Raw genomic sequence first — 26,504 nt, forward strand, 5'->3', positions numbered from 1 at the left:
TTAAGCATTTATTTAGACAAGCAGGAAATTCCTTGGACAGTCTTTTTAAAAGTATTCTTTTAACCATATTCCTAATGGGCCTTTTCATATGAGTCTAAATATTTACAATGAAACAATATTTTCAGAACTTAGCATTCTCCCTTGTGAAACTTAACAATAGCTAATCTGGAAATATATTGTGTGGAGTGCACACAGCTGCTGTTGCCTTGTGGAGTTCATGGGAAAGAAGTTTGGTGCTGAAAGTGGTAGTTTCTCATGCTGGGTGGGCTGTTAGGGGGAGGAGGGAGGCAGAACAGCAGACTGTTTTGTTGCTATAGAACAATAAAAACATCTTCCAAATTCCTTTCCATTGGAATTTGTTGTGTATTGTGTTTCTGTTGTATGTAGTGTATAGTGTGTAGTGGTGACATAAGGTCTGTAAGATTGCTACCGTTGTCTCCAAAGGCATACCTAAAAAGAGTTCCCCCAAGTATGGACTGGAAGGATAAAACTCATCCAATCAGAACCTTGTTATACGGAAATGCTACTGAGTGGGACAAACAAAAAAATAGGAAGGAAAGTCATTGAATCAACAGCAGGCAACTGAAAGTAACAACACAGTCAAGGGGAAAGACTAAGTCAAAAGCAAGGAGCTTACCCAAAGCCCATTCTAACTATATATTATGAATTGGAAACAACAGTGTTGCTTGCAGACAGCTGAAGCTGTCTGTAGCTGAGATCTAAAAAGTAAAATATTGAAATGTCCTGTGAAGTTGTTATCCCTAGATCTTTAAGCAACATGACTTTCAAAGATGTTTTTGAGTGGCTAGTTACATATACATACAATTTTCTCAGCGGTGAACACTCTTTGGGGCACATGCATCAAGGTAAATTGCATTCGCAAACGGTGCAAATCGCAAAAATCGGCCGTTTGCGAATGCAATTTCCTTTTTCGGGATGCATCATGTTTTTAAATTTTTTCGCAACTTAAGGAATCGCAATTATGTTGCGATTTCTTAAATTGCGATTGCATTTAAGAAATCGCAATTTGCGATTTCTGAAATGCAATGCATCACACTTTAGAAATTGCGAATTCGCAAATAGGGAGAGGTAAATTACCATGAAGTTCACCTTCATGGTAATTTGTGAAAACTCTGAAAAATGCACAAAAGTGCATTTTTCAAAGATTCATTTTACACACACACATGCCCTTAGGGCATGTGTGTGTGAAAAATTTTCTTAAAGTAAAATTTCAGGGGTGCAGGGGGGGTCTTTTGGACCCTCCCCCCTGCACCCTTGTAATAGCATTCTCATTTTGCGATCCCTTAATTGCGATTCGCAAAATGAGAATGGCTTCCAATCATTCCTATGGGCCTCTAGGCCCATAGGAATCAATGGGAAGGGATTCCTTAATTGCGATTCGCAAATTGTGAATCGCAATTAAGGAAATTTAAGAAATCGCAAAACAAATTGCGATTTCTTGATGCATAGCCGTTTGCGATTTCTTAATTGCGATTCCTTAATTTTCGCAATTAAGAAATCGCAAACGGCAACAATGATGCATGTAGCCGATTGTCCTTGAATCTACACAATGACTTTTTGCAAAATCCTGCAGCATGCCCTTCCCTGCATTGCTATTTTGCAGTAACACAACCAATGATGTGTGATAGACAGGCTTCCAGGAAGTGGAAGTGGGTGTCCTGCCATTCAATATGCTAGAAAGTCTGGATCTGGCCTTGCTTAACATTCAATTTTCTGGTTCAGTGCGGGCAATAAGATTACTTGGCTTTATAAAATGGTTCCTGAGATGTCTGGCTAAGTACACAGTAAAAGATAGACCTGTGCTCACCTGGCTGATAGTAGTCCATCACAATCACTGAGGCTGGCTTAATGTTCTGGACGACCACGTCTTGGATCACTGAGAAGCTGTATGTGCTGACCTTATGTGGTAGCTAGATGAACAGATGAAAAGAACACAAGATAACAACAGGAAGATAAATGAAGAAAAGAATGGATGAATGAAGGATGGTGTTATGATCTTGTAACTCACTCACCACCACCTTGGCACATACAAAAAATGTCACTTACCTGAAACCACCCTGTATATTTGTAACATGTTTTAGACCCTCATGCTATAAACATTCCCACCATTTAGTGTTGGCCTTAAAAAATTGCAAGCTGCTTTTGTTCAACTGTTTTTTGTTGGCCATCGTCTCAAGGCCTAACTAGAATGATTCATCAGGCATCATACTCAAGTTCACAATGCATTTATTTATTTATTGTGGCTTTTATGTAGCACAGAAAAGGACAGAGGACCTACAGAGTGCTTTACAACTTCCAACCACTAATTAGCAAGGCATGAAGGAAGGAGAAAGCAGACCCAATTTATAAAACCATAATAGGTGATAACTTAGAACGCATTATATATAAAAGATTTTGGAGTGCTAAGAGTGGTCTTTCAAGTTTGGACTGGACCTAGAAACAGTAAGGTTGAGTTTGCTTTTGGTGTTTGCTACTGACCTGATTACCAGTGGAATAGATTTCCAGACCCTGGGGTCACTTCCTGAGAAATGCAAAAACTATTAGTGACTGGCGCTGTGACTTCACTTCATGCAATCAACAAAGCCATAAGTCAATAATTAAAATGCGGTTGTAGCAGCAATGTAAAAACATGAGAAAACACAGATGAGTTAAAGCTATACAGCATGTTCCATCTGCAGGTTTAACACAACTACTTGATGTAACCATCCTCAAGTTTTCATGATTTTGATGGATAGTCCATCTAAACAGCAGCAAACTGTGGAAAACACATGAGTCAATGGTAATGGAGCCCTTGCAAAAGCCCATCCTCTCCATATAATTTATGATGTATTGATGGCAAGAGCTCTCACTACAACAGATAAAGCTATCTGTAGCAAAGCATAAAAAGGGCATTCACTAGATCACAGATGGTGGAAATCCAACTTACAGTCTGATAACCAACAATGCAAAGTCAATATAGAAGAGATATGATCCGCCAGCAGGGTCCGCTGCAAGTATGAGCAGTGGAGCCAGGTGAGGGGAGATTTCGAGAGACACTTCAAGAAAGGAGGGGAATGGAGCAGATCGCTATGTACAGATTTTAAACCTTCGGTCACACGGTGATAGACAAATCAAGAGTCAACCGGGTGGAAGGATAGCTTCATGAGGGAACGTTCGTCTCCTGATATACACCACAGGGGTCAAAACTATACTTAAACTAAAGATATATGTATGCTTGTATCAATACAAAATTCAGTGATGGACCCCTGTGAAAAAGGCTACTTCTAATCCAGAAAGACGAGCAGAGTACGAATATAACCCTCATCGGTAAATGTAAAGAAAGGGAGTCCTAACCCTAGAGCATCAAAGATAAATACCATATTTGGGCCTTTCCCTACAGCGTAACTGCCAGGTTTACAATATAACTTTATCTAATGAGAGGAGTGACCCATATGAAATTCTGTCCTGAAGAAGGTGGTCCTGTATATATTGGTTTTAACCACCGAAACGCGCCGACGCCTGTGTTAACTTAGGAATCCAAAAAAAGCCAAGGGACTTCTAGATACAAGGGATATTCCTGTACAAATGGTTTCACGTAAATCACATAGGGCTATTGGATCAGACTGATGCTTAATCAGACAGCATAACTGTTTTCCTACTGGGGTTTTATATTTTATGCTTTGTTTAATGATTCTGTCTTTTGTTTTTATTATTGTGTTTTTATTACTGTCTTGCACCTTGGGACCACACACAGTGGAATGTATAAATTGTGTCAAATGTTTTAATATATTGATTTATGTACCTTTCGGGATTATTGCTGAAATTTTTAATTTTGAGACAAAAGAGAATCTATATAAATAAAACAGTGTAAGCATTACATTTTATTTGAGAGTATACTTGGGATCCGTGTCGGTTTTAGTGGTAAAGTGGGTGCATGGAGAAATCTATGAGTATAATGACTGTAAGGATGATGTGAAGACATGTAGGATTTTCCTCCCGGGATTTTCCTATCGGCTCGAGATTTCGAGAGACGACCACGAGGGAAAAATAAATAAATAGTTAATTCTCCCTCATGGTCGTCTCTCAAAATCCCCCCTCACCTGGCCCTCCCACCCGCTGCTCTTTCCTGTAGTGGCAGCACCTGTGTACCGCTTAGAAATCTTATTAACAAGAGCACATTAAAGCCCCTCCATAATGTCATTGCTCTCACCAGAAATCTTCACCCCTTAGACACAATTTATACTCTTGTTCCCAAACATCTTATTAAATCTTTCATCATCACACTAGCAGATAAAATTTATAAAACGATGAATGCTTCATTCCAGTGAGGGATATAACCATAAAATGTAAAACAAGTGATAGCCTACCCTGCCTGCTAAAACAAGATATCCCCAGAGAAGCGGTAAATTCTTTTTCATCACACACTGAAAGATGACATGAAGTTGGAGGTTAAAGGCGACTTGGTGATGAGCTTGAACAACTGTTCTACAAATAGCTTATTGTCTCCTGGTAGGTAAGAAATGATGAGAGACTAAACTGGCTCTTTGTTAGTTATTTTAATTGTAGCCCAAGGCATTGGAAGCTAGAGAATTGGTTATTCATTTCAAGGCTTTTCCAGTTCGTGCTCTTTTTGTGGATGAGGGTTCTTCTACAGCCTATTTTTTTTCTTTTCTATCAAGGTGGATAATGGAGTGGGGCACCAGGATGTTCATCAGCTGTTGAGATGATCCATTAAGTCAAGTTTCAATTAAGAAATTCAGATCAAGGTGGTTGGAGTGGATAAGCTCTGCAATCTCCACGTTGTGTTTTACTGCTGATCTACAATTATGGAGGAGTGCCTTGATGGTGACGTGCAAATCTGCTGAATAAGTCAGTGAGAGATTTTATGTCAATTAGGTTTTCATGGTGGATGTCTTTGCCCTTAGGCGCTGCTGTTCCTTTTTTACACCTTGCAATGGCTGCAATGTTGTGAGTATTGTGTGTGATATTTGACACTGAGCTGGATTCATATTCTTTACAAAGATACTCAATGTCATTCTTAAAGAGAGGGTGATCTGGTTCTTTTGAGTCTTTGTTCCCTATTCCTGGAAGTTAAAAAAAATCTACTGTGAGTTTGGTTGGATGGCTGTTTGAAGAAGGGTGAGTTGATTAATGATGGTGTTGAATTTGGCTTACCCACTGGTGTTTGTGCATTTAAGCATGTTAAGGAGTAGCTTTGCTTTCTTTTGCAGTGAGTCTAAATTGATAGGCTGTTAAGATTTGGGGAAGTGCTAGAATTGGTGATCAAATGTTGTCATAAAATGTATCTAGCCTGGATTTTCTTAGCTCATCTTGAGGTTGGTGAGAGTGTGCCACAGTTGGTGATATCATTGTGTAGTTTTCGGATGCAGCAGTGTTGAGGTGGGAAGATGACCGAGGAGAGGTAACGGTTTAGGGTGGAGGCAGAGGGTGGATGTTTGTAGCTGTGTTGTAAAATAGAAGGGGAGAATAGTGGGAGCTCTGTTGGTCATTGGGAATTTCAGTTTCTGAGAGGAGAAGTCATCAGAATTGGAAGAAATGCTTGGTGTAAACTAGCTGGTTTCGGGAGTGACAACAAGGTGGGTAGTGTGTTAGCGGACCTTGGAATGGGGGCTGAGGAATTAATATGGTAGGGATTCAAAGATGTTCACAGTAGTGTAGTGGTCTGCTGGTGTGATTGAAAAGACCATGTGGGAGTCGGGTTGGCAAGAAGAGACGGTCTCTTTGTTGGAGTTAGAAGAAATGTGGTGGAGGAGAAATAGCTGGTGTGCATGGAATGGGAGGGTATTGATAACATTGTAATATGAACTGGAGAAGAGTTAATAATTCGGTGGGGGCAGTGAAGAAGTAAGTTGCATTCGGATTGGGGTGAGAAGGGATAAAGAGGTTGGGGTGCCAATGGTGACTGACTTTCTAGACACCACAGGAGAGTTTGGAAGTGTCATTCCAATTTTGTAAGCTTTTCATCCATGCCTTGGATCATGATTTTGCTATTACTGAAGGTGGAGATTGTTAGATTAACATAAAAGGAAGGAGAGGGTATGGAGGTTACTTTCCATCCACATGCAATTTTGGAGTTACGGCTGACGTTCAGGTTATTCTTTAAAAGCATTTGCTAGAGTGACATGTGCATGAAAGGTCTATTATAACACTACCTGTGTGGTGGCAGAATTGCTCAGTAATTATCGTTTCCAGGTATTCTCTGATTAGTGTGTGTTTGAAAATTTATGTTGCATATTTCAAGAATCCAGGCTTATAAATGATCTCAAATGAGTTTACTTTGGTACGTGGCTGGTAACAGGCAGGGATTCAGTTGAAGCCATGTAGAGTATGGTGTGTTCTGAAGGATCTTGAAGCTGTGCCAATAAGAAAACTGGGCATAGACATATTGAAAGGTGGAGGGCGCATGATGATGTTGAGAAGGCCCCCGTGATATAACAACCAGGCTGTGATGATGTCAGTGAATAACATTCAAGAAGACAAAAAAGTGTTGGTAGTGTCAGTAAGTATTCAGTAGACCAAGTGAGGAGTTCAAAGACTGAAATAAGTTTGTTGTGCAGTTATTTGCAAAACTGGTTTAATGTTTATAGCAGCAAGGGGCCTGCCGCTCAAACGGGGGGAAAAAGAGTGACTAGTAGGGCTGGGTGTAGTTCGCGAAGTAGCGCTACGCGTAGCTACGCGAAGTGCACTTCGCATTACGCAAACTATGCGTAGTACTATGCGAACTGCGTAGTACCCTGTTCGCCCTGTGCAAGATGCCGTTTTCAATGATTGCACAGTGTGGACAAGCATCCGGCACTGTGCAATCATTGAAAAGAACATCTTACACAGTGCGAGCTGTAGTTTTCTGCCGCTCGAGGAGATCGTTACTCGAGCGGCAGTTTTCTCAACACGGACTGGTAGTTTCTCATCGCGAGCATACACGACCACTCGCAATGAGAAACCAGACCTCCCCGCATTGAGAATCTCGCCAGGAGGTGTATTTCCCATGCTCGCTATCGGCAACTTGATGTTGATGATCGCAAACGAGGAAATAGTGTCGCCAGCATGTCATTTTGCTTGCTCGCCGTCGCCAACTTGACGTTGAAGACCGCGAGCAAAAAATTACCGCTGCACTACGCTATGCGTGTTCGCACTGTGCTACGTGCAGTTCGCGTAGTCCGAAGTTGAGCAAACTTCGCAAACTACGCGAGCGTAGCGCTTTGCACAGAGTTAGTGACTGAGCAGTGAACAAATAACACAAGGTGTAAGAGGAGGCTTACATTAGGCAACAGACTCCAACATTCTTCCCCACTGTGTAACATATCTCTATCCTGTAAAATATGTGTACTGATTACATGTTTGTTCTCCATTTTATAGAATAGAGGGTGTGTCTAATATAAATCTACATTGGAGTACAGGCATCAAACAGTCTCCTGAAGATAATGCATGTGCTGTATATTTACACAATGTGCATCCACTTCCAGACCGTTGTTTTCACTCCATCAGTGTGTGGAGTAGAGGACTGGAACAAATAGGGAACAAAGGAAAGTCTGAAACAGTTTTACTACTGCTTCTCTCCTCTGGCCTTATTGACAACACACCAGTGCTTTGTGAAAGAAATCCATCAAGTCCAATAAAGACTGCACTTTGCATGGTAGCTCTCCATTGTTCTTAAAAGTTGCTTGGTTACATGGGTGGTAATGGTGATTTAATAAACCTAGTATAACAAGTTATGTATTGGTGTAATAGTGTTATGTGGAGGGATAACTCTTTTTCAACCTTCCATAAATACATCAATTAAAAAGTACCTAAAAACGGTAAGGACAAGAAGTTGATGGTGAACCCACTAGCAACATCTACTGCCAAGCCGGAGCAATCCTGATGATGAAGCATGCCGCCTCTCAGCCTCCTTTTAATGTTAATGTTATTGGTATTTCTAAAGCGCGCTGTTACCCTAGGGTGTCCTAAGCGCTGGGAGAGTTGGTCTTTAATTAGAATGGAAAAGCCAACTCTTCAGGGCCTTCCTGAAATCCAAATGATTTGTTATACATCTCAGATCAAACGGTAGGCCATTCCATGCCTTAGCAGCTCCAACCATAAAACGGAGCATCTTAATAGGGAATAAACTCGTAAAACCTGGATCATGTCTACTGAGAGCCCTACAATGTGTTCTTCTCATAATCTGGACCATGAGACTTTATTTATGCATCTGTATAGATGATGCATTAGATAATTTTGGGTGAGCTTCATTCATTGCCTTGAGTTTCTTCATTTCAGTGGCAGGGCTTGGCTTAAGGCTGATCTTTGGGCAGCAGGTCTGTTTTGAATCAAGGTGATCTTTCTTGGAGAACTTTAAGACCAAGACTGTCCAAATCTCATTTTCAGCACAAAGCCAGACTTTGATATGGGCTGCTCCTCTACTTGAGGCCTTGATGTGATTTTTGGGGCAGATTAAGGGAATCCCTTGAGGTTGAAAGAGGAATCTAGAAACACGTGTCTGGGGATACACTTGAAAAGAATACTGGTACTATCACTGGCCAACAAACTGTGAGAGCTGTGTGTGAAGCGAGCAACATTGAACCATATCGGCCATGATGCATGAGGTAATTCAGCTGTGACGTGTCAGCAGGGTGCTCCAAATCCCTTTGACTGATATTGTTAATATGACTTCTGTTTGTGTGGCATCAATGGAAGTTTGTCTACTTTCATTTTATTTTTCTGGCCCTGTAGAATTTATGGTAGAGACTAATTGGTGATCACTGAGTTGGTAATTTTGGTGGACATATCTCAGTGTAAGTATCCTTCTGACCATATCCTCATCGCTTTGTGTTGAATGATAGTAGTGTTCTTCCACAGCAATAACTGCAGAAGGACTCAAATGTGTTTTTGCGCTCTATATTTACCATGCTCAATCTCAAAGGCTTCTTGGGTAATTCTGTAGAAAAATCTGATTTCACCATTGAAATGTCACATCGAGCCAAAGCGTCTCTGTTTTCGAAGCACATTTGGTTTGGTCTTGCTCACTGGGTGAACAAATTTTGGACAACCTACCCGTGTGTGTTGCACTGTGGGCTTAGCTTAAAAAAGTATTTTCCATAATTATTGCGTCCACATTTGCCTGGCTTCATTCTATGACCAGAATTTCTCTGTGTTTGCTCTTGATGGTACCTTTTGTTTCTCATCTGTCCAAGTATTTCTGCACTGCTCATGATGAATTTTCATGCTCTCCACCGAAGTAACACAGTCTGGTGTCTAAGTCCATTGGTGGAAAACAGGAATTTGCGCCCAGTGCAATGTCAGCTTTGGTCTGACACTAAGGTGGTCATTAGGATGTCGGGTGGATCGCCACGGCCCGCATGGGGGTGGCGATCCACCCGACATCCATCCCCGCCCCCCACCCATTTCCCCCGCCATATTACTATGCCGGGGGAATCCACTGCAGACGGAAAGACCGTCCGCCACTTTTCAGCCCGGTCGAAAAGAGTAAAAGAGTTTAATATGGTGGCTGTGTCTGCTAAAGAGTTTAATATGGTGGCTGTGTCTGCTAGACACTGCCATCGATATTATGATGGGGGCGGACAACGCCGCCATGGAAAGGCATGCGGGAATCTCTTGGGATTCTGGGGGGTGGGGGTGCACATGGGAGGTACCTATGGTACCCCCTGCATTTCAATTTACAACGTGGCGGGCACCGCACGGTGCCTGTCATGTTGTGCATTGTAATGCATGACGTGCATTTTCAGCATTGTAGCGGGCGGTACTTTCTACACGCCCACCTCAATGTTAAATATGCGGGATGCGCCCGCCAGTGTGGCGGGCTCATCCTAATGGCCCCCACAGGACCCCCGCCCTTATGGCGGGCTGTCCCTTTTTACGCCCCGCCCGCCATTCTAATGTGCCCCCAAATGTCTCACTCTGTTTACTCAGAGATAATGTCCCCCAAACAAGCGTGGACAAAAACCCCTTGCAATTTCAGAACCGAACATTAGGTGGCGAGGTTATGCACAGCATGTGAATCTACAATAAGACACGTTATAGACACATGTGCTTCCATAGTCTATGATGGGATGTTTGGGCAAGGATCGGAAGAAAAAGTAACTGCCAGGAAAGGGAGGAAGAGGGACTGTGTGGACATGAAAACAGATGAAGAAAATAAATTGAGTTCAATAGCAGGTGTAGGAAGGAAAAGCAGATTAGCTCATTAGTAAATGAAGAAGCGACTACAATGGACAAATAATAAAGGTGTGGCAACAGGAACTGAAATAACAATCAACAAATTATCAAACAAAGAAGGTGAAGGCAGGAAAAGGTTAAATTAAAAGGATAAGTGGAGCAATAGTGAAGATAGACACATTTGAAAAGATTGAGTTTGGTGCAATAGAAAGAGCTGTAAGCTTGACCAATGCAAATAAGAAGAAAGATGAAGACAGGAGCTAAAGAAGGAAGATGAACCCATCACCACCCAAAGGGAGATTCACCCCTGTGACTTTTGTAGAAGCTGGATCAGGAGCTGGAAGGAGATGACACATTGGGACAGAAAGAAACATGGCTGAACAGAAAGGGAGATTACTTGTTTCACATATAGCACTGGCTACTTCATTTTTGCCATTTCCTAGCAATTTTAACAGCAAGGGTTACAATAACCAAATGTAATGGCACTCAATTTGTGGGTCCATTGAAGAACGAAGGGTAAAGTTGCCTCTCTGGATGTTTTAACTTGTGATTTTCATGTCAAATACAGAGGTCACCAGCAAGCATATTAAATCACCAAGCTTTCTTGCCAGTTTTTACAGGTAGATGTATCAGGAAAGGGTGCAAGTAAAGAGGTGAATCAAGACATGCAAGAAATACCTGTTCCAATCACAACAAATAGGAAGATGATGTCATTCCAAGAAAAGAGGATTGACATGTGGAACTGGAATTAGGCCGGGCACATCAACACCAGAAAGAAGATGGAACTATTAATTGGAAGAAGATTGAGGTTATGAGCACATAGTGCAAGATGGACAACTGGGAAGGAAAATAGTTAATTTGGGTATGGGGTAGGAAACAAAGTAAAGTAGAATGGTGAACAGTGATGGTAGTAATAAGTTAGGAAAATAGCACAAATAAAGAAGGTTTGATGGATTAATTGGGAAACTAATAAGATATACGTGTCAAGACAATATGGACATTTGGAACAGGAAGTAAGTCATGTATAGATAGACTTGATGCAACAACACACATCAACAGAGATAATAAAATATACAAGGATAAAAGATGACAAAAACACTGATGTTGTAATTCAACAGAACCTGCACAGACATTTAGCTTAGCTTTAGGCTCATCAGGTTCCTCAACTTGACCCATGTCTGCTCCAATATAGTTCTGTAGAAAATGACAACATTTTGTGTGGTATATGTCCAGATTTTTGCCTTAACTGTTTTTGCAGGCATTAGAACTGTGTGTATCTTACCCCTGCCGCCCAGTAGTAAAGTGCCTGTGCTTCTCCTTTTCAACATGATGAAACTGGTGTGCTCCCAATTGGCATATATGATTCACTTATAAGCCCCTAGTACAGGGTGCAGCCTATAAATTAAATGTTACTAGATGACAGCAGCACCTATTGTGCTATCCACTACAGTGACAGGTGGAGAAGTGTGGCTCAGTGGTCAGAGGCGGCAGACCCGGAAGCTGAGATCAGCCGTGGACCAGGGTTCGATTCCCCGCCTCGGTGGGTCTCGGGCTCTAAAATTCCACGGACTCGATAATTCTCGCTTCGGTGCCTACTCGACTCACGGGATCACACTCTGCGACTCTGGGCAATAGCTTGCTTAATCTCTACTACAGCCCCTCGCGGCGAGATGCCTGGCTTTCACCTTGTGGATACCCTGCCGGGGTATCTCACAGGGGAATACCAGGACGGGTTCCCTAAGCAAGCACTTAGATACCGTGTCGGTGATTTGCGCTATATAAATACATGTACATTTACATTTACAGTGTAAAACATGGCTTCACGCCTACCTTTGGAGGCTGACTAAAACAGCTTCAGAGCTGTAATTTAACCCGTCGAAATGAACCATATGACATTCCTACATCTTCCTTTTGAATATTAATAATTCATTCCTAAGTAGGCCTTACTGCCCATAAGGTCGGATGCAAAGTACTTAAAATTAAGACAGGTAGAAATATAATTTTAAACATTCCCTTGCAGTGAAAAAGACCCAAAAATCCCACTGTAAATTAATTCTTTGACTTGAACGATTTATTACGAGCCCAATTCACAGGTGATGTTTGAGTTTTAAGAATGTTATGGAAAAGGTACTTTTATAAACTTACCTTTTCCCTGGCTTAACCTGGCTTAACCTTAAGGAAGCTAATTTGCATTAGCATCCAGGTGCAGCTCTCTGAATTCTTAACCGTGAATGAAGCGTGCCAGCTGCTCAAAGGGCAGGAGACAAAATCTTGGATGTGGGGAGGTGTTTCTGATCCTCTGGCAGGATGACCATTTGGACAGATCCCAGAAACGTAATTAACTTCAAAGGGGCCTCCCCTTTCACAGACAGATGTCAGATGGCACCTTCACAAGCCCCTACTTTGTTCTCCTAGTCAGCCAGGCTCCACTCACAGTGGGGATTGAGCTGCCACCAGATCTGGCTTGAAGTGACCATAGCGGAGACATTGCTCATTTGCCCAGGCAATCCTCAGGTGTGGACACACAGGTTATGCACAAGGGTAGAAGGGTTTCACCATCTCGGATGTAAGCAGGGAGGGGCATTCTGGGATAGTTGCTTTAGGGCAAACATGGAATGCAACACAAGTGGGTAGTGTTACCCATAGGAACTTTTATCAAATTGGTTAGCGAGGGGCCATGAGTCACTCATACCCAGAAACTGGTGCCAGGCATCCCAGTACCCTCCTCAGAACACTACTGGACCTGTGGATGATCACAAGCTGATGTCTGGGTCCTGAGAAGAACCCTGAAGGAGTAGACCATCTCTCCCTCTTGTACCAAGGGCAAAGAAATGCATTCGAAGGGTCATAAAGTTGGCCACCTGTTTAAGCTAGAGGGCATCCACAAACTAAGAGGCCTTTCCTGCTAGTGTTGAACTGACTATTTCCAACTGTATCTGCCCTGGACTCTACTGGAGGCTTCTGCTGGAGTCTTGACCCTAAGTGCTTTTCCTGAGTTCCTGTAAACCTGGGCTATATCAAAGTGTATTCCACCAAACATTCTGCGAAACCTTGGACGTAAAATCTGCTTTGCTCCAAGGAGCTCCAGAGGACTGGGATAAACCAATGGAGTTTATCTGATGAAAGTGCATCCTCTCTGCGCTGAAAATTCAGGTTTCCCTCGCTTGGAACATTTGTTCAGCAGCAATTACGATTCAGTGGGACCTCACAGAGAAGCAATCCGTCTTTGTGGAGCCCTCTTCCACTACAGTTTACAGCCTGGCCCCATTATAGGAATCCAAGCTCCAAAAAAGGGACTCAATGCATGAAATAAAACTTCAACGGTTGAAGGTGCTAAAAGTATCCGCCAGGCAATGGACAATTCTTGGGCATAAAATTCAAATTTGCCCCGCTCAGAGCTTTACCACCAAAAGTAAGTGGCTTCACAGGGACACTTTCCAATGGCTAGCTGACCTTGTGGAGCCCTTCTTGGTCATAGCCTGCTGTCTTGCCCTGTTGAAGATTTTGGACTTTGATTTCAGAAACTAAGCCTGAAGGTAAAACTTACAACCAAGACAACCTTGGTTTCTGAAGCCGAACCATGCTAAATCACTCGTGAACTCAAATTGCACCTAGTTCCGACTCTACCACGACAAGTTGGCTAGTGATGCTTTTTGGTGTTATTTTGATTTAAAGCTTTAAAAATTAATATCACTGGTTCTCATTACTGGATTTTTGTTGTTCTGGTGTCATTTTATTTATTTATTTATTTATTAAAATGTATTTGATTTTTCTAAATTGGCTTGGTATTTTCCTTGTGTTGTGTTTTGACTTTATCACTGCTTTGGTACTGCATAAATACTTTTACATTACCTCTAAGTTAAGCCTGTCTCCTCTGCCCCTAAAGATATGAGGGGGTTGAACTCAAGTATATTTAGTGGCTAAAGTGGTTCACCCTGGCAAGGATTGTGATTATTACTTGAGGGGTACAGATACACCCTGATCTAATAGTGCAATTTCCTATACACTCTCATCAAACAATAAAGCAGGTCCCCGTGAGCTCACCTCTTCCAGGTAGATGGAGACAGAGTCCGGTTTAACATCTACTCTCTTCACAAGTGGGAATTTCAGGAGCTGCAGAAAGAGAGAACACAAGAGTACATCACTTACAATTACAGGGGTTCTGCCATGTGGGTGCACAGCTTATTCAGAGTCAAAAACCACATCCAATGGACAGAGAGTAGCCTGTGGTCAAATCATTGTATTATGTACTGAGAACTCAGTTGCGTGTTTTCTGTACATGACACGATTGGCTCTTCTGCGGCCCTACATCTTGTCAGAAGTAGGGGCTGTGCCACTGTGAGAGAAACATTGTGTAGTCAGGTCCCAATCAGCCTTAAACTAGGTGCAGAAGAAACTCCTGATTATCTTCTGCTGGATGTCATGTATGCTGTCTCTCTTGCCTCTGTTGCATCTTCTCCCCACCTCCATGTTTCACTCTTCAATCATTCCTTGTTGTGGTATGGTGCTCTTCATAGTTTAGGATGTCTGTCGAATGTGTGAGCATCTGATGATGCGTGAGGGTGAAACATAATACTCGTGTGAAATGAGGAACGCGACTGAGGGTGAGTCTGTTGGGTGGCGACTGTTATGGTCGCTGGTGTACCTGCATTTGTCGTCACTGTTGCTGGTCTGTCTTAACAAACTTAGATTGAGTCACACAATATCTAGACATTTTCTCTGCGTCACCAGTGTTTTTGCATCTTTGTAATTAAGTGTTCAATGCTTCCTTCACTACATTTGTCTACTCATCTCTCTGTCTTTCTAACTCCTTCACTCTTTCCCCTCACCAGCTTCCAATACCATTCAGTTTAATTTGCCTCAACATTTCTTTCATGCTTTATTTCCACTGTTTATCACCCTCATAGTCATCACCTGTCTTTCTCACCATTTCCACCCTCAGTCCTTCTTCAGTGTCCATGCCTGCCCTACTCTCTCCAACTCCTCCTGCTTACCTTTAATTTTGCCTATTCATTCCCTGTATGCCTCCCTATGCATTTGTGGCTCCTCCTCTCCTTTCTTCACTGTCTCCCTCTCCCTACACTGCTCTTTTCTTATCCATTCTTTCATCAGTACATTATATGTAACCAAATGTTTCTTTATCCCTGAATCTCTATCCTCACACGCTGATTCTACACCTGCCTATTTGTTCCGCCTTCCTTCCGCTCAAGTACTCTTACAACCCTCTGTTCTTTCCTTGAACTTATGAGGTCTACTCTTACAATTATTAGATAAGTGAGGTAGCCTAGAAGGAGAATGAAGGGATTCAGGGGGCCTTATTTATGAAGGCCTTGCGCCGCCGGTGCGTCACTTTTAACATGGGAAAAAGTGACGCATCGGTGGCGCAAGGCTTTCATAAATGAGGCCCCGGGTGTGGTGCAGCGGCCAGGGCGACTGATGCTGGACGCTGGGATCACAGTTCGATCCCCGGCTCTGGTGGCAGGGGTCTGCCCAGCACCATGTGACTCTGGGCAATAGCTCGCTTAATCTTCCCGGCGGCCCCCAGCGCCTTGACACCTTCGGGTAATTGTTTGTGCTTTACAAATACAAATACTGGACATTTTAAGTGGTGGAAGCTAGACCATTGGCTGTTGGGGTGGCAGTGGATGGGGCAGAGACCAATCTACCATGGATTCTGATGTCAATCCTTTACATGCTATGGCCCTCGCCATTACCAAAATCCAAGAGGCCCTTGAGGTTGTGCATCAGGAGAGCACCTTTTTGTTAAAAAAAAAAGTCTTCAGAATCCGCACCTTTCAGTAGAGAAGGGCAAGCATCCCTTTCTAGCAACAAGCAAACAAAATCAGCGGCATGGAGCGCTTTGACCCAGCTCAGTACAGCAATTGTTCCAGTGGAGTTTGTTGTCTGGTGGTTCATCACCTTTTAAGGTCAAAACCATAAGCTCTGCCCAAAATATATTCAGGGGTATGACAGACTGTCCAAGATTTCATGGGTCGTTGCCTTTTGCATTTTTTGTCAATGGCCTACTAACTCAGGTCACAGCAAAAGTGTTGTTTAGTCTCTCCCATTTAACCAATGAAGCACTTGTTTTAGCTATGCTTTAATCAACTTCAATAATATATTATACCAAGTTCATAAAGCCCATCTATTTTGGATAGACGCCAAGCCAACAAGGCACCACACATGGGGTTATTACATTTCAGGCAAGGCTCCAAGGATATTCGGAGTTAGCCAGCTATTTTCAGCATTTGAGAGTAATGTATGCTGGACTGGCAAAGCTGTGGCTGTGGAATTCTATCAAGTGGAACCCAAAGATGCTCTATCCTTAGCAATAAATTGGCCCACTATCTGCAACACTTGGATTAATGTGACTTTGCAGACAGAAGCGCAACAACAAATAGAGATACATAAAATGCACTGTCCTGCAGTGTGTTTGATGTCTCAAAGAGTCTGTGCAGTTGGGTCTCTTAAAAATGCCTTTCTCAAAAGGAGACAATATCCGAAGCAACAAGAGAGTTGTGCCTTTTCTTTGGCAGGAAAGGGGCGCTATCTTAAAAATTGCACGCACTTGCAAAAGAGCTAGGAAGCTCATCTCAGATGAGCAAACCTGAGGTGGGTATATCTTTCCGAATATATTTCCCAACAGAATGGGCCATTATTCCTTGTCTATGATCCTGCCATCAGGCAGAGACCTGTTACCACCATGGGCCTCATTGACAGCTATGATTATTTTATGGACACAAAGTTCAGTCAATCGATGGTGATTGTCCTCCATAAGAAGTCCAAAGAAGAAGCCGTTCGAGGGGTGCATAGGAGACCTCTATCCTCTGGTGATTTGAACTGTGCGGAAAAACTAATGGTGATGGTGACTCAGCAAGCGACACTTCGGTATTAGAGGTTAGTGATACATCGCTTTTTCTGTAGTCTTGGGAACTTCTTAGTTAGGCCCAGTAATCCTGTAATGTATTTGAGTGGAGCTATCAAGTACTAATTGTTGCATTGAGCTCAGCATTGTATACCCCAGGAGGGAATATCATTAACTCAAAATTTAACAAGTATAGCTCTTACTAGCTCTTACTACTGAAAGTCCATCTACATACAAAGAATATGCAGGTACATTTAGTAAAAAAAAAAAAGCAGCAGACTCCCTTCTGTCTCGTTGTGACTATAACCATTCCATTGATGTGGTCCTTGATGCCTAAGGCAGATCTTCCCTTTAACACCAAAATAGGATGATGTACTTAGGTGTTACTTGGCTGAAAATCTATCTAGAGAAGGGTTTTATCAGGTACTCAGTATCTCCAGCCATGACTCCCATTTTCTTTATACTGAAACCTGATGCAGACTTCTGGACATGCATTGATGTGAGGGAGCTCAGAACAACAGAATGATTTTATTTGAAATGAGTGTTCACTTCCTGTTCTGTATAATGACCACCTGATTGTCAACAAGAATGTATAGTGGAAATGCAGGCATCCACAGTTTCTTGGGGTTATTTTATCACACTTTCACCTTCCAACTCACACTTGTCACCTGGTGATTTGCTACTCATATACCTCGACATGAACAGAGCACAATAATTCGACAGTTAACAGAGAGTTGTTTGTCAGGAAGGAGACATTTGGGCACTGGAGACATTACTTGAAAGGGTCCCCATGAATGATCATGGAATTGGCAGACCATAAAGACCCCAGCCTCTGATAGTTCACTTTGGCCATGATTATAAATTGCACAATACTGGGGGAAAGGCTGTGTGGTAATATCCCACCAGTACCATGCAATTATGAGTAAAATCTTAAGGAATGTGGAATTACCATGTGGGTCTGATTTTTCAGGTCATAAACCATATAGAATCCGTCATTCCATGGGGATTTATGGCATGCTATAAGTGCTCTAAGCACGTGGTAAATGTATGTTTGCCCAAAGGGTGTGGTTGGGGAGGGAGGGTGGTATGAGGAGATTAGGGGATGGATGGTATTTTATGGCAGGGGGATTATTGTAGGTTCCCAAAGTCAGAGCATCTCCAGAGGACTTCGTTCAGTCTCTCCATCTGCCCACCTCCTTGCAGGAGATGCTCTGACTTTGTGCACCCTCTTTGTGGCACATAGTCAGAGTGCTTCCTGGAAGCTCCTTTGCCCCTGTACCCATGTCAATAATTAAAGTACGGTAAAATATGCAAAGTGCTCCTTCATTTCCATTGGGCCAAGCCTCTATGCAACAGAGGGAATGCCGTAAGAGGTCATACTGATGCTCATGTAGTGCCGGCACAATCTAAATTACAAAAGTGGAAGTGTCTGCAGCCTCTTCTGTAATACCAAAGTGCCTCAAAGGTGGAAGAAACAGGCACACATGTCTTTTGTGCCCCCGGGGTACTTTGAATAATATGGCCCCTGGAGTTTTGAGTGCAGAGCATGCCACTTGCAGAGTTTTCCTGCATACGCTCATTGGGTATTTACCTGCCCTTGAAACATTTGGGTTCAATCCTTTCATTTGACCCTCCCAGTTCATGCCTGCCTCTGTGCCTTCAGTGCTGAAATGGCTCACCACCTTGCAGAATGTAAGTAGTTCAGAAATTTGTAACCACATGTTGGTTAAGTCACAGTAAAATAGATGTGCAGGCAGTAAATGACTACCAGCCTCTTTCATATTCAGTTGGGAATAAGTGTTGGCTATCAACTGCGCATTTGTACATTCTGAAGTCCCCCCTAACTTGAAAACTTATTTTGTGTTCCTCTTTGTGAATACAGCTAGCTACAGGGAAGGTGACCGTTAAACTTGTACTGCTGGCTTACAGATTCATTTACCCTATTTTAAACTTATTCAGAGTGAAACCTACAGGCATGATGGTACCCTCCTCCTGTGGTCATAGTTAAGGGTCAACTACAACATGAGGTCAATGTGGTTGCAGAATCCAGGTTATGTAGTGGCCAATTGCAATGTCTTATTGCATGGAGAGAATATGAAGCCTTGGAGAAGTCGTGGGAGCCAGCATCTTTTCAGCAAACACCACTCCTGGTCAGAGCCTTCCATTCAGCACATCCCCTGAAGCCTTCTTTTAACCCTGGGATCATTAAATGGACTGAGGGATATTGCTAAGGGCCATATGTATCAAGAAAATTTGCATTCGCAAACGCCTAAATTCTCAGAATTTCTGCATCTGCGAATACGAATTTGCCAATTGGTATGTATTATGGAAAATCTGGTGCAAAACAAGGAATCGCAAAATTTGTGATTCCTTATTTTGCAATTGCATTTGAGGAATCGCAAATTTTGCGATTCCTTAAATGCAATGTATGAAGCAAAAAAAAATGCAAATTGTCCTTAAGGAATCGCAAATTACCTCCAACTTCAAGTTGGTGGTAATTTGCGAATTCCTTGAAAAATGCAAATTTTTGCGTTTTTCAAAGTGCCATGTGACGCATATACATGCCCTTAGGGCATGTATGTGCGCCACATGTGCACCCATGCTTATTTCAGGGGTGCAACAGGGAGTCCTTTGGACACCCCTGCACCCTTGAAATTATTCTCTATTTGCGATTCTCAAATTGAGAATAACTTCCCATTCATTCCTATGGGCCTCCTGGCCCATAGAAATGAATGGGAAAGTATTCCTTAATTGCGATTCACAATTTGCTAATCGCAATTAAGGAATACTAAGAATTCGTAAGAAAAATTGCGAATTTGTACATACATCCCTATTTGCGATTCTGAAATAGCAATTTCTAAAAAATCGCTATTTCAGAATCGCAAATCAGGTTGATGATACATATGGCCCTAAGTTCTTTAGGTGAACGAAGGGGAAACAAGGCAAACATCATAACGCAGTTGTGGAGGTGTAGTGAGACAGACAGAGAGGGAATCTTGACATCATGAGATCATTGTGGGGTTCTTCTTTTTATAGTACAATCACTCATTGTCCTCCTCCTCACTTTTTTGTGTTCTCCATCCTTCTTGGGATTTGCTCAAGGTGTTTTAGAGGGAACTCAGCAAGTCTTCTTTCAAGGCAGAACTTGATTTTCTGAAACTCATTTGTGAGTTCCTATCTTCTGCCTTCTCCGCATCAAGAGTGGTGAACTTTCAAAGAAGTTCTTTGGGTGTTTATGTTGCTGGAGCGGGTATCCAGGCCTACTTCCAGTTTGTCCTTCAATATCATTCTAGAACAGTTAGTAAGTACTGGCAGGAAGGGGAGAGGAAAAGGACTAATACATTTCCTGGTATACATGAATCAGTGAACTCTTCCTTTGAGTCATACATGTATGTCTGTCTTGCACTACTCCATCATGTCTGCAACTTCTTCGGAACACAGTTGGCGGGTATCAAGCATAGAAGACAACTCTCTGGGGTATCTGTGTCAGACATAGCCATCTAAAACCTAAATAGACTTATCTACAGTGCTGTCTCCCTTTCCCTTTTTTTTTTTTTTCACAACCAATTTTATTGAGCAAATGAGCATTGAGAATGTGGCATCTCCACAACCGAAGAACACCACGACAGTATCAAAACAGCAATTACATAGGCAGCAAATGCGAGAGTAGACTCATAAAATATGCTCAGTATAGAAACACCCCAGTGACCCACCCTAACCCACAACTCCACCCCCCCAGCCCCGGACACCCCCCAACCCCCCCCACCACACGTGCATAGAAAGCAATAAAGAAAAGTAAGTAGGTGCAGCGCCACCAGGGCAATGTTACTTCGGGCCAACAGTGTCACTGTGATCAAACGTCCTCCTCACGCTCCGCTGGGGGGTCCAGGAATAGACCACGATAGTCAGCCCAACGCTTCCAAATTTTGAAGTGCTTGTGAGGACAGCCCCGTGCTTCAAAGACCGGCCTCTCCAGACCCATGAAGTAATCCAGCCCCGCCTTCCAAGCAGAAAGGGGGGGGGCCCTCACCGCTTTCCATGCCCGGGCCAGGTCTCGCTTGGCCACAACCAGCCCCAAGAGCAGCAAATGGCGCTTATATATGTTACCCCCAATCCCTTCCATGATGTGCAGTAGGCCCAACCGGTGGGTACGAGGAAGGTCCCAGCCCAGCACCTCAGTCAGGCAACTCCACACACCCCTCCAGAACCCAGTCAGCCGGCCACACGTCCACACAGTATGCAGTAAGGACCCAGGCACCGACCCACAGCGCAAGCATTCCGGGGATGCAATCAAACCAGCTTTCCACAATCGTTCACGTGTATAGTACGCCCGATGCAGGTACTTGAATTGAATGAGCCGGAGCCGGATAGCAATGGCAGTTCCACGTGGGGACTCCAGCGCCTCCCTCCAATCGTCTTCATCGAGGGGACCCACGTCCACCTCCCACGCCTCTCGAAGGGAGTGCAGGGTGGAGGAGCAGTGGACAACAAGTGTCTGGTATATCTTGGAGACCTTTCTGTCTCCCAAGTCTCCCATAAACACCTTGGCCTCGATCGGGCTAAACTCTGGCAAGGAGTCGAGACCGGCGATGCTCGGGGCGAGGGCATGGCGCAACTGAAGGTAGCGGAAGAATTGGGACTGAGGCATCTGGAATTCCGTGTGGAGCTCCTCGAAGGATTTGAGAGTGGTGCCAGACACGACCTGGCCCAGTTGTGTAACCCCTATGGCCTCCCAACCCTCAAAGCCGGCCAGAGCCGCTAGCTCTGGGAGCAGACCATTATGCCAAAGCGGCGTCTCAGCCGTCAACTTGCCCCACCATCCCATGCGGCGCAAGGATTGTCGCCACACGGCAAAGACCACCCTTGTGACCGAGGGTAACCCACGGCGCAGGCGAGCCGAATACAGGATGGTGTGGAGCGTATGGTCACCCATGAGTGACCGTTCCAGGGCGTAGGCCGGATCGCTTCTATCGCCATACCACCACTCATTAAGAACAAGTAACTGGGAAGCCTGGTAGTAGGAGAGGAGGTCCGAGGTGGCCAGGCCGCCACAGTATGTGGACAGAAAACACGTCTTCAGTGCTACTCTGGCCGCACCCCCATCCCACAGGAAACGACCCAAAACAGAGTTAACCTGACGGAACCACTCCAGGCCGATGGGGTATGGGAAATTCTGGAGCTGGTACAGGAGACGCGGAAGCGCCACCATCTTGAAGATGGCCGATCTACCAAAGATAGTGAGCGGCATCCTGGACCAAGTTTTGACATCAGCCTGTACCCGTTCCCACACCGGCAGGACTCCACGCGCCCAGGCCACAACCCGCGACTCCGATAGAAAAACGCCCAAGTACTTTAGGCCTCCCGTCGCCACTCGCAACTCCGCAGCCCAGGGGTCGGCAACCACTCCGCCGCCCAGCACCCACAGGGTCGATTTGTTAAGGTTGAGACGGAGGCCCGATGCCTCGCCGAACGCCCGCATAATCTCCAGGACCCGGGGGCCCGAGCGTTGCAGGTCGGTGAGAAAGAAGAGGACGTCATCCGCATACAGCGCAATTCTGTCCGCCAGGTCCCCATTCCAGACAAAGCCGCACAATCGGGCATCCACTCGTACCCGCGACGCCAGGGGCTCCATGGCAAGGGCAAACAGATACGGGGACAGGGGGCAGCCCTGCCGAGTGCCACGTCTTATATGGAAACGCCCAGAGGTAGCTCCGGCCACACGGACCGAGGCCGTCACATTAGTGTAGAGGAGACGGACATACGACAGGAAAACCGGCCCCAGGTTGAGGCGGGCCAGGAGGGCAAACAGATAAACCCAACTCACAGAATCAAAGGCCCTGTCCATATCTGCCAAGAAGAGTGCCGCCTGCTCATCGCTAGCTCCCATAGCATCCACTGCCGCTTGCGCCCGTCGGATGTTGTGTCGGGTGGCCCTCCCTGGCATGAATCCAGCCTGGTCTGGGTGGACCAGGTCAGTGATGTGGGGTAGCAGGCGGTTCGCTAAGGCCTTAGCCAGGATCTTAGCCTCGATGTTTAACAAGGAAATAGGCCGGTAAGAGTCGTATCTGTCCGGCTCCCTGCCCGGTTTTAAGAAGACCACGATCTCGGCATGGCGCCAGTCCGGCGGCATCTCCCCCTGAACCCGCGCCGCCTCCAGGGCACGCCGATAGTGGGGCCCCAGCTGGACGTGAAACTTTTTATAGAATTCGCACGGGTAGCCACTCGGGCCGGCGCCTTCCCGGCATTCAGTTGACCAAGGGCCTCCCCGAGTTCCTCAGCCGTGAGCGGGGCGTCCAGGGCGGTCCTGGTCTCATCAGGAACGGCCCGCGGTAGCAGGTCGTCAAGATAAGCGGAGATCCCACCCTCCTCCAATTGGTCACAAGGGGCGTACTGCGTCTCGTAATAGCGGGCAAAGCTGGCCGCCAATAGGGCCGGGTCAGTCATAACTGAGCCGTCCTCAGCCGTAAGACCCGGCAACACAAGAGGCTGGAAAGTCGCCTGACACAACCTGTGTAGCATAGTGCAGGATTTGTCGCCCCACTGGTATACCCTGCTGCGCGTGGCGAGCCACGCCTGCCGGGCTTCATCGTGTAAGACGGAGGCATACGATTGTTGGGCCTGTAGGAGCCGCCGCACCATGTCTTCGTCGCTCCCAAGACTACCACGCCGTTCCAACTCCTCTACACGGGCGGCAGCGGTCACAATGGCTTCCTGATGCTTCCGCCTAGCAGCCACACACCATGCAATATCAATACCCCGTAACGTGGGTTTCAGCGCCTCCCACACCACCATTGCATCCACATCACCCACAAGATTCTCACGCCAATAATGATCAATCGCCACGCGCAGGTGAGGCACGTACTCGGGCCGTTGCAGCTGCCAGGACGACATCCGCCATCTAAACGGCTGTCGTTGGGAAGGGAGGGTCATAGTTGCCAGGACCGGGGAGTGATCAGACAGGCCCCTGGGGAGTATCACCGCATCCCTGACTCGACTCAGACAGGCACCCGGCACAAACAGATAGTCCAGCCTTGAAAAGGACCCATGCACCGCCGACACAAATGTGAATTCACGCACAGCAGGATGAAAGTGGCGCCACACATCAACCCATCCCAGGCCACTCGCAGTCGCGCTCAATCTGGTGGGAGCAGCAGCGGGGGGGGGATCCACCACAGCCGGCGCCCGCCTCCGACGATCCAGGCCCACATCCATAACCTCATTCCAGTCACCTCCCACCATGGTCAGCACCTCCGGAATCTCATCCCACAGCGCGAACAGCCGCTCAGACAGGGCCCATTGGAGAGGGGGGGGGCGTACACGCTACCAAACACCACCTGTTCAGTACCCAGCTGGCCCTTGATGAAAACAAAGCGGCCCTGAGGGTCTATCCATTGCCTCTCATGCACATAAGCCACCCTGCGGTGCACCAGGATAGCCACCCCCCGCGAGCCCCTTGTAAAACCGGCATGGTACACTTGTTGAAATCCAAACCTCTGGAGGCTAAGGGCCTTGGAACCCAGCATGTGGGTCTCCTGAAGCAGCAGCACATCTACCATCTCCCTCTTCCCCCATCGTAGCACAGCCCCACGCTTGATTTTATCCAAAATTCCTCTCACATTCCATGTCACAACACGCAGGGCCTTAGGAGGAGACATAGTCACGGCATCAGCCATAGTCAATACAGGGACCAGCACCCGGCCCTCCACACCACCCCGGCGCACCCCACAAAACAACACAATCAACGATCATAGGCACGTGTGGTCCCCCCCTACCCATCCCAATACTCAGCAACCCCCCCCAGACCCAGGCCCCCCCAACCATTAGCAACCAAAGAACATCCCCCCACGCCCCACTCCCCCCACCCCAATACCTCAGAGAACATTGAAGCATCTGTCGCGGCATGGAAAGACCCGGGTCCAGAACAGAGAACCCAGGGCCCGCCATACCAATGGATCCCAACACCCCAATCAACACACACACACCACCCCCCCCACTACACTCACAACCGTGAGGGTCAGAGGCCCACAAAAGGTGCCTCCCGAGCCCTACCGTGCTCCCGCTAAAAGCAATAGGAGTCAGTAACCGGGAACAGACTGGCATAGGGAAGTCAAAAGAGAACAGTCTCACCAGCCTATGAAGGGCAACTCAGGACTCAGCAACAAGGCCCAGTCCCACCAGTGTTCAACTGCCGGCATCAGAGTGTTCCGAGTCCCTCGCACCACTCGTCTGCGATGCACTAGCAGAGGCCGCCCGCCTCCGAGACCGGGACCTCCGGTGTCGACCCCTCCGGCTCCGGTGGTTCGTCCGCTCCGGCGATGACCTCTGGGACCCGCCCGGATTCAGACCTGGCTGGGGATGCGGCCGGAGCTGCACCGTCTCGTCGGTCCAACGGAAAACCTCCTCAGGTGAATCAAAGAAATGCGTCCTGGACTGGTGTACCACTCGCAGACGGGCCGGGTAAAGGAGAGAGTATTGGAGCTTCAAGCCCCTCAACTTGGCCTTGGCGGCCACAAAGGATTGTCTCTGCTTCTGCACCAACCTCGTGTAGTCGGGAAAGATCATGATGGTACAATTTTCAAAGGTAAGCGAGCCTTTGGTCCTTGCCTCCCGCAGAATGACATCGCGGTCGTGATAATTCAACAGCCGGGCTATGACTGACCTGGGACGCTCACCCTCCGGTGGCCGCTGGGTTAAGGCCCTATGCGCCCTCTCGATAACGAAGCACGTGGACAGCACCCCTTCGGGGAGCCAACTCTCCAGCCACCGGGTCAAGAACCCCTCCATGTCGTCTTTCTCGCACCTCTCCGGAAAGCCAATAAAGCGGAGGTTGTTCCTCCGTGCGCGCCCCTCGGCATCCTCCACGCGGGCCGCCAACGTCTTCTGGACTCCCTCCACTTCCGCCAACCGCTTCTTCAGGGCGCCGATGTCCGTTTCGGTCACCGTTATCCGGGACTCGGCCTCGGTGATCCGACCCACCGCATTCCGGAGGTCCTGGCGCAACAGCGCGACATCTTCTCCCACCGCTCCGATTTTGGCATCAAGCGCATCCCGGGATTGGGTGATGGCCGCCAGGATCGCCGCATTGTCCGGCCCAGGGCCACCGCTGCCACCGGCCGCCCCGGAGCCACCACTAGGCCCCGTGAATTTATCGATAGGGCCATGCTTAGGCGGGCCGCCACCTCCGGTTCTGGTCATGGCCCAACACGGGCTCGCCGGGACCGCTCGCCGGGCAAGGCCGGCACTCCTTCCAACAAGGCTCAGGACCCCCCAGGTACTGCCACTAGCGTTGGAGGCCCCAGGCCCCTGAAGAGAACTGCAGTGGGAGAGTCCCAAGAGGCCAGCCCAGGCCCGAGGCCACGAAATCCGAGGACCGGTCTCACCCAGGCGGGACAGGCCGTCCCGGCGTTTATCTCCACAAATGCCTGCCCAAGGTGCAGGAACGGGGAGGCGCTGCCGTGGTCAGAGG

At 46.3% G+C, this 26,504-nt stretch overlaps 1 protein-coding gene across 2 annotated transcripts in view; it reads right to left on the reverse strand.

The window, feature by feature from the left end:
- LOC144768066 (alpha-2-macroglobulin-like protein 1) overlaps positions 1-26,504 on the reverse strand; it is a 411,824-nt gene that overhangs the window by 7,214 nt on the left and 378,106 nt on the right. For both annotated transcript variants that reach the window (XM_078651439.1, XM_078651438.1), the window contains exons 33-34: positions 14,218-14,286; positions 1,829-1,931 (exon numbers count right to left, since the gene is read on the reverse strand). In XM_078651439.1, coding sequence (XP_078507565.1) covers positions 1,829-1,931; positions 14,218-14,286 — 172 coding nt within the window. The remainder of the gene's footprint in view (positions 1-1,828; positions 1,932-14,217; positions 14,287-26,504) is intronic.

Source organism: Lissotriton helveticus, chromosome 7, assembly GCF_964261635.1.
Source record: "Lissotriton helveticus chromosome 7, aLisHel1.1, whole genome shotgun sequence".
Classification (NCBI taxonomy): Eukaryota; Metazoa; Chordata; class Amphibia; order Caudata; family Salamandridae; genus Lissotriton; species Lissotriton helveticus.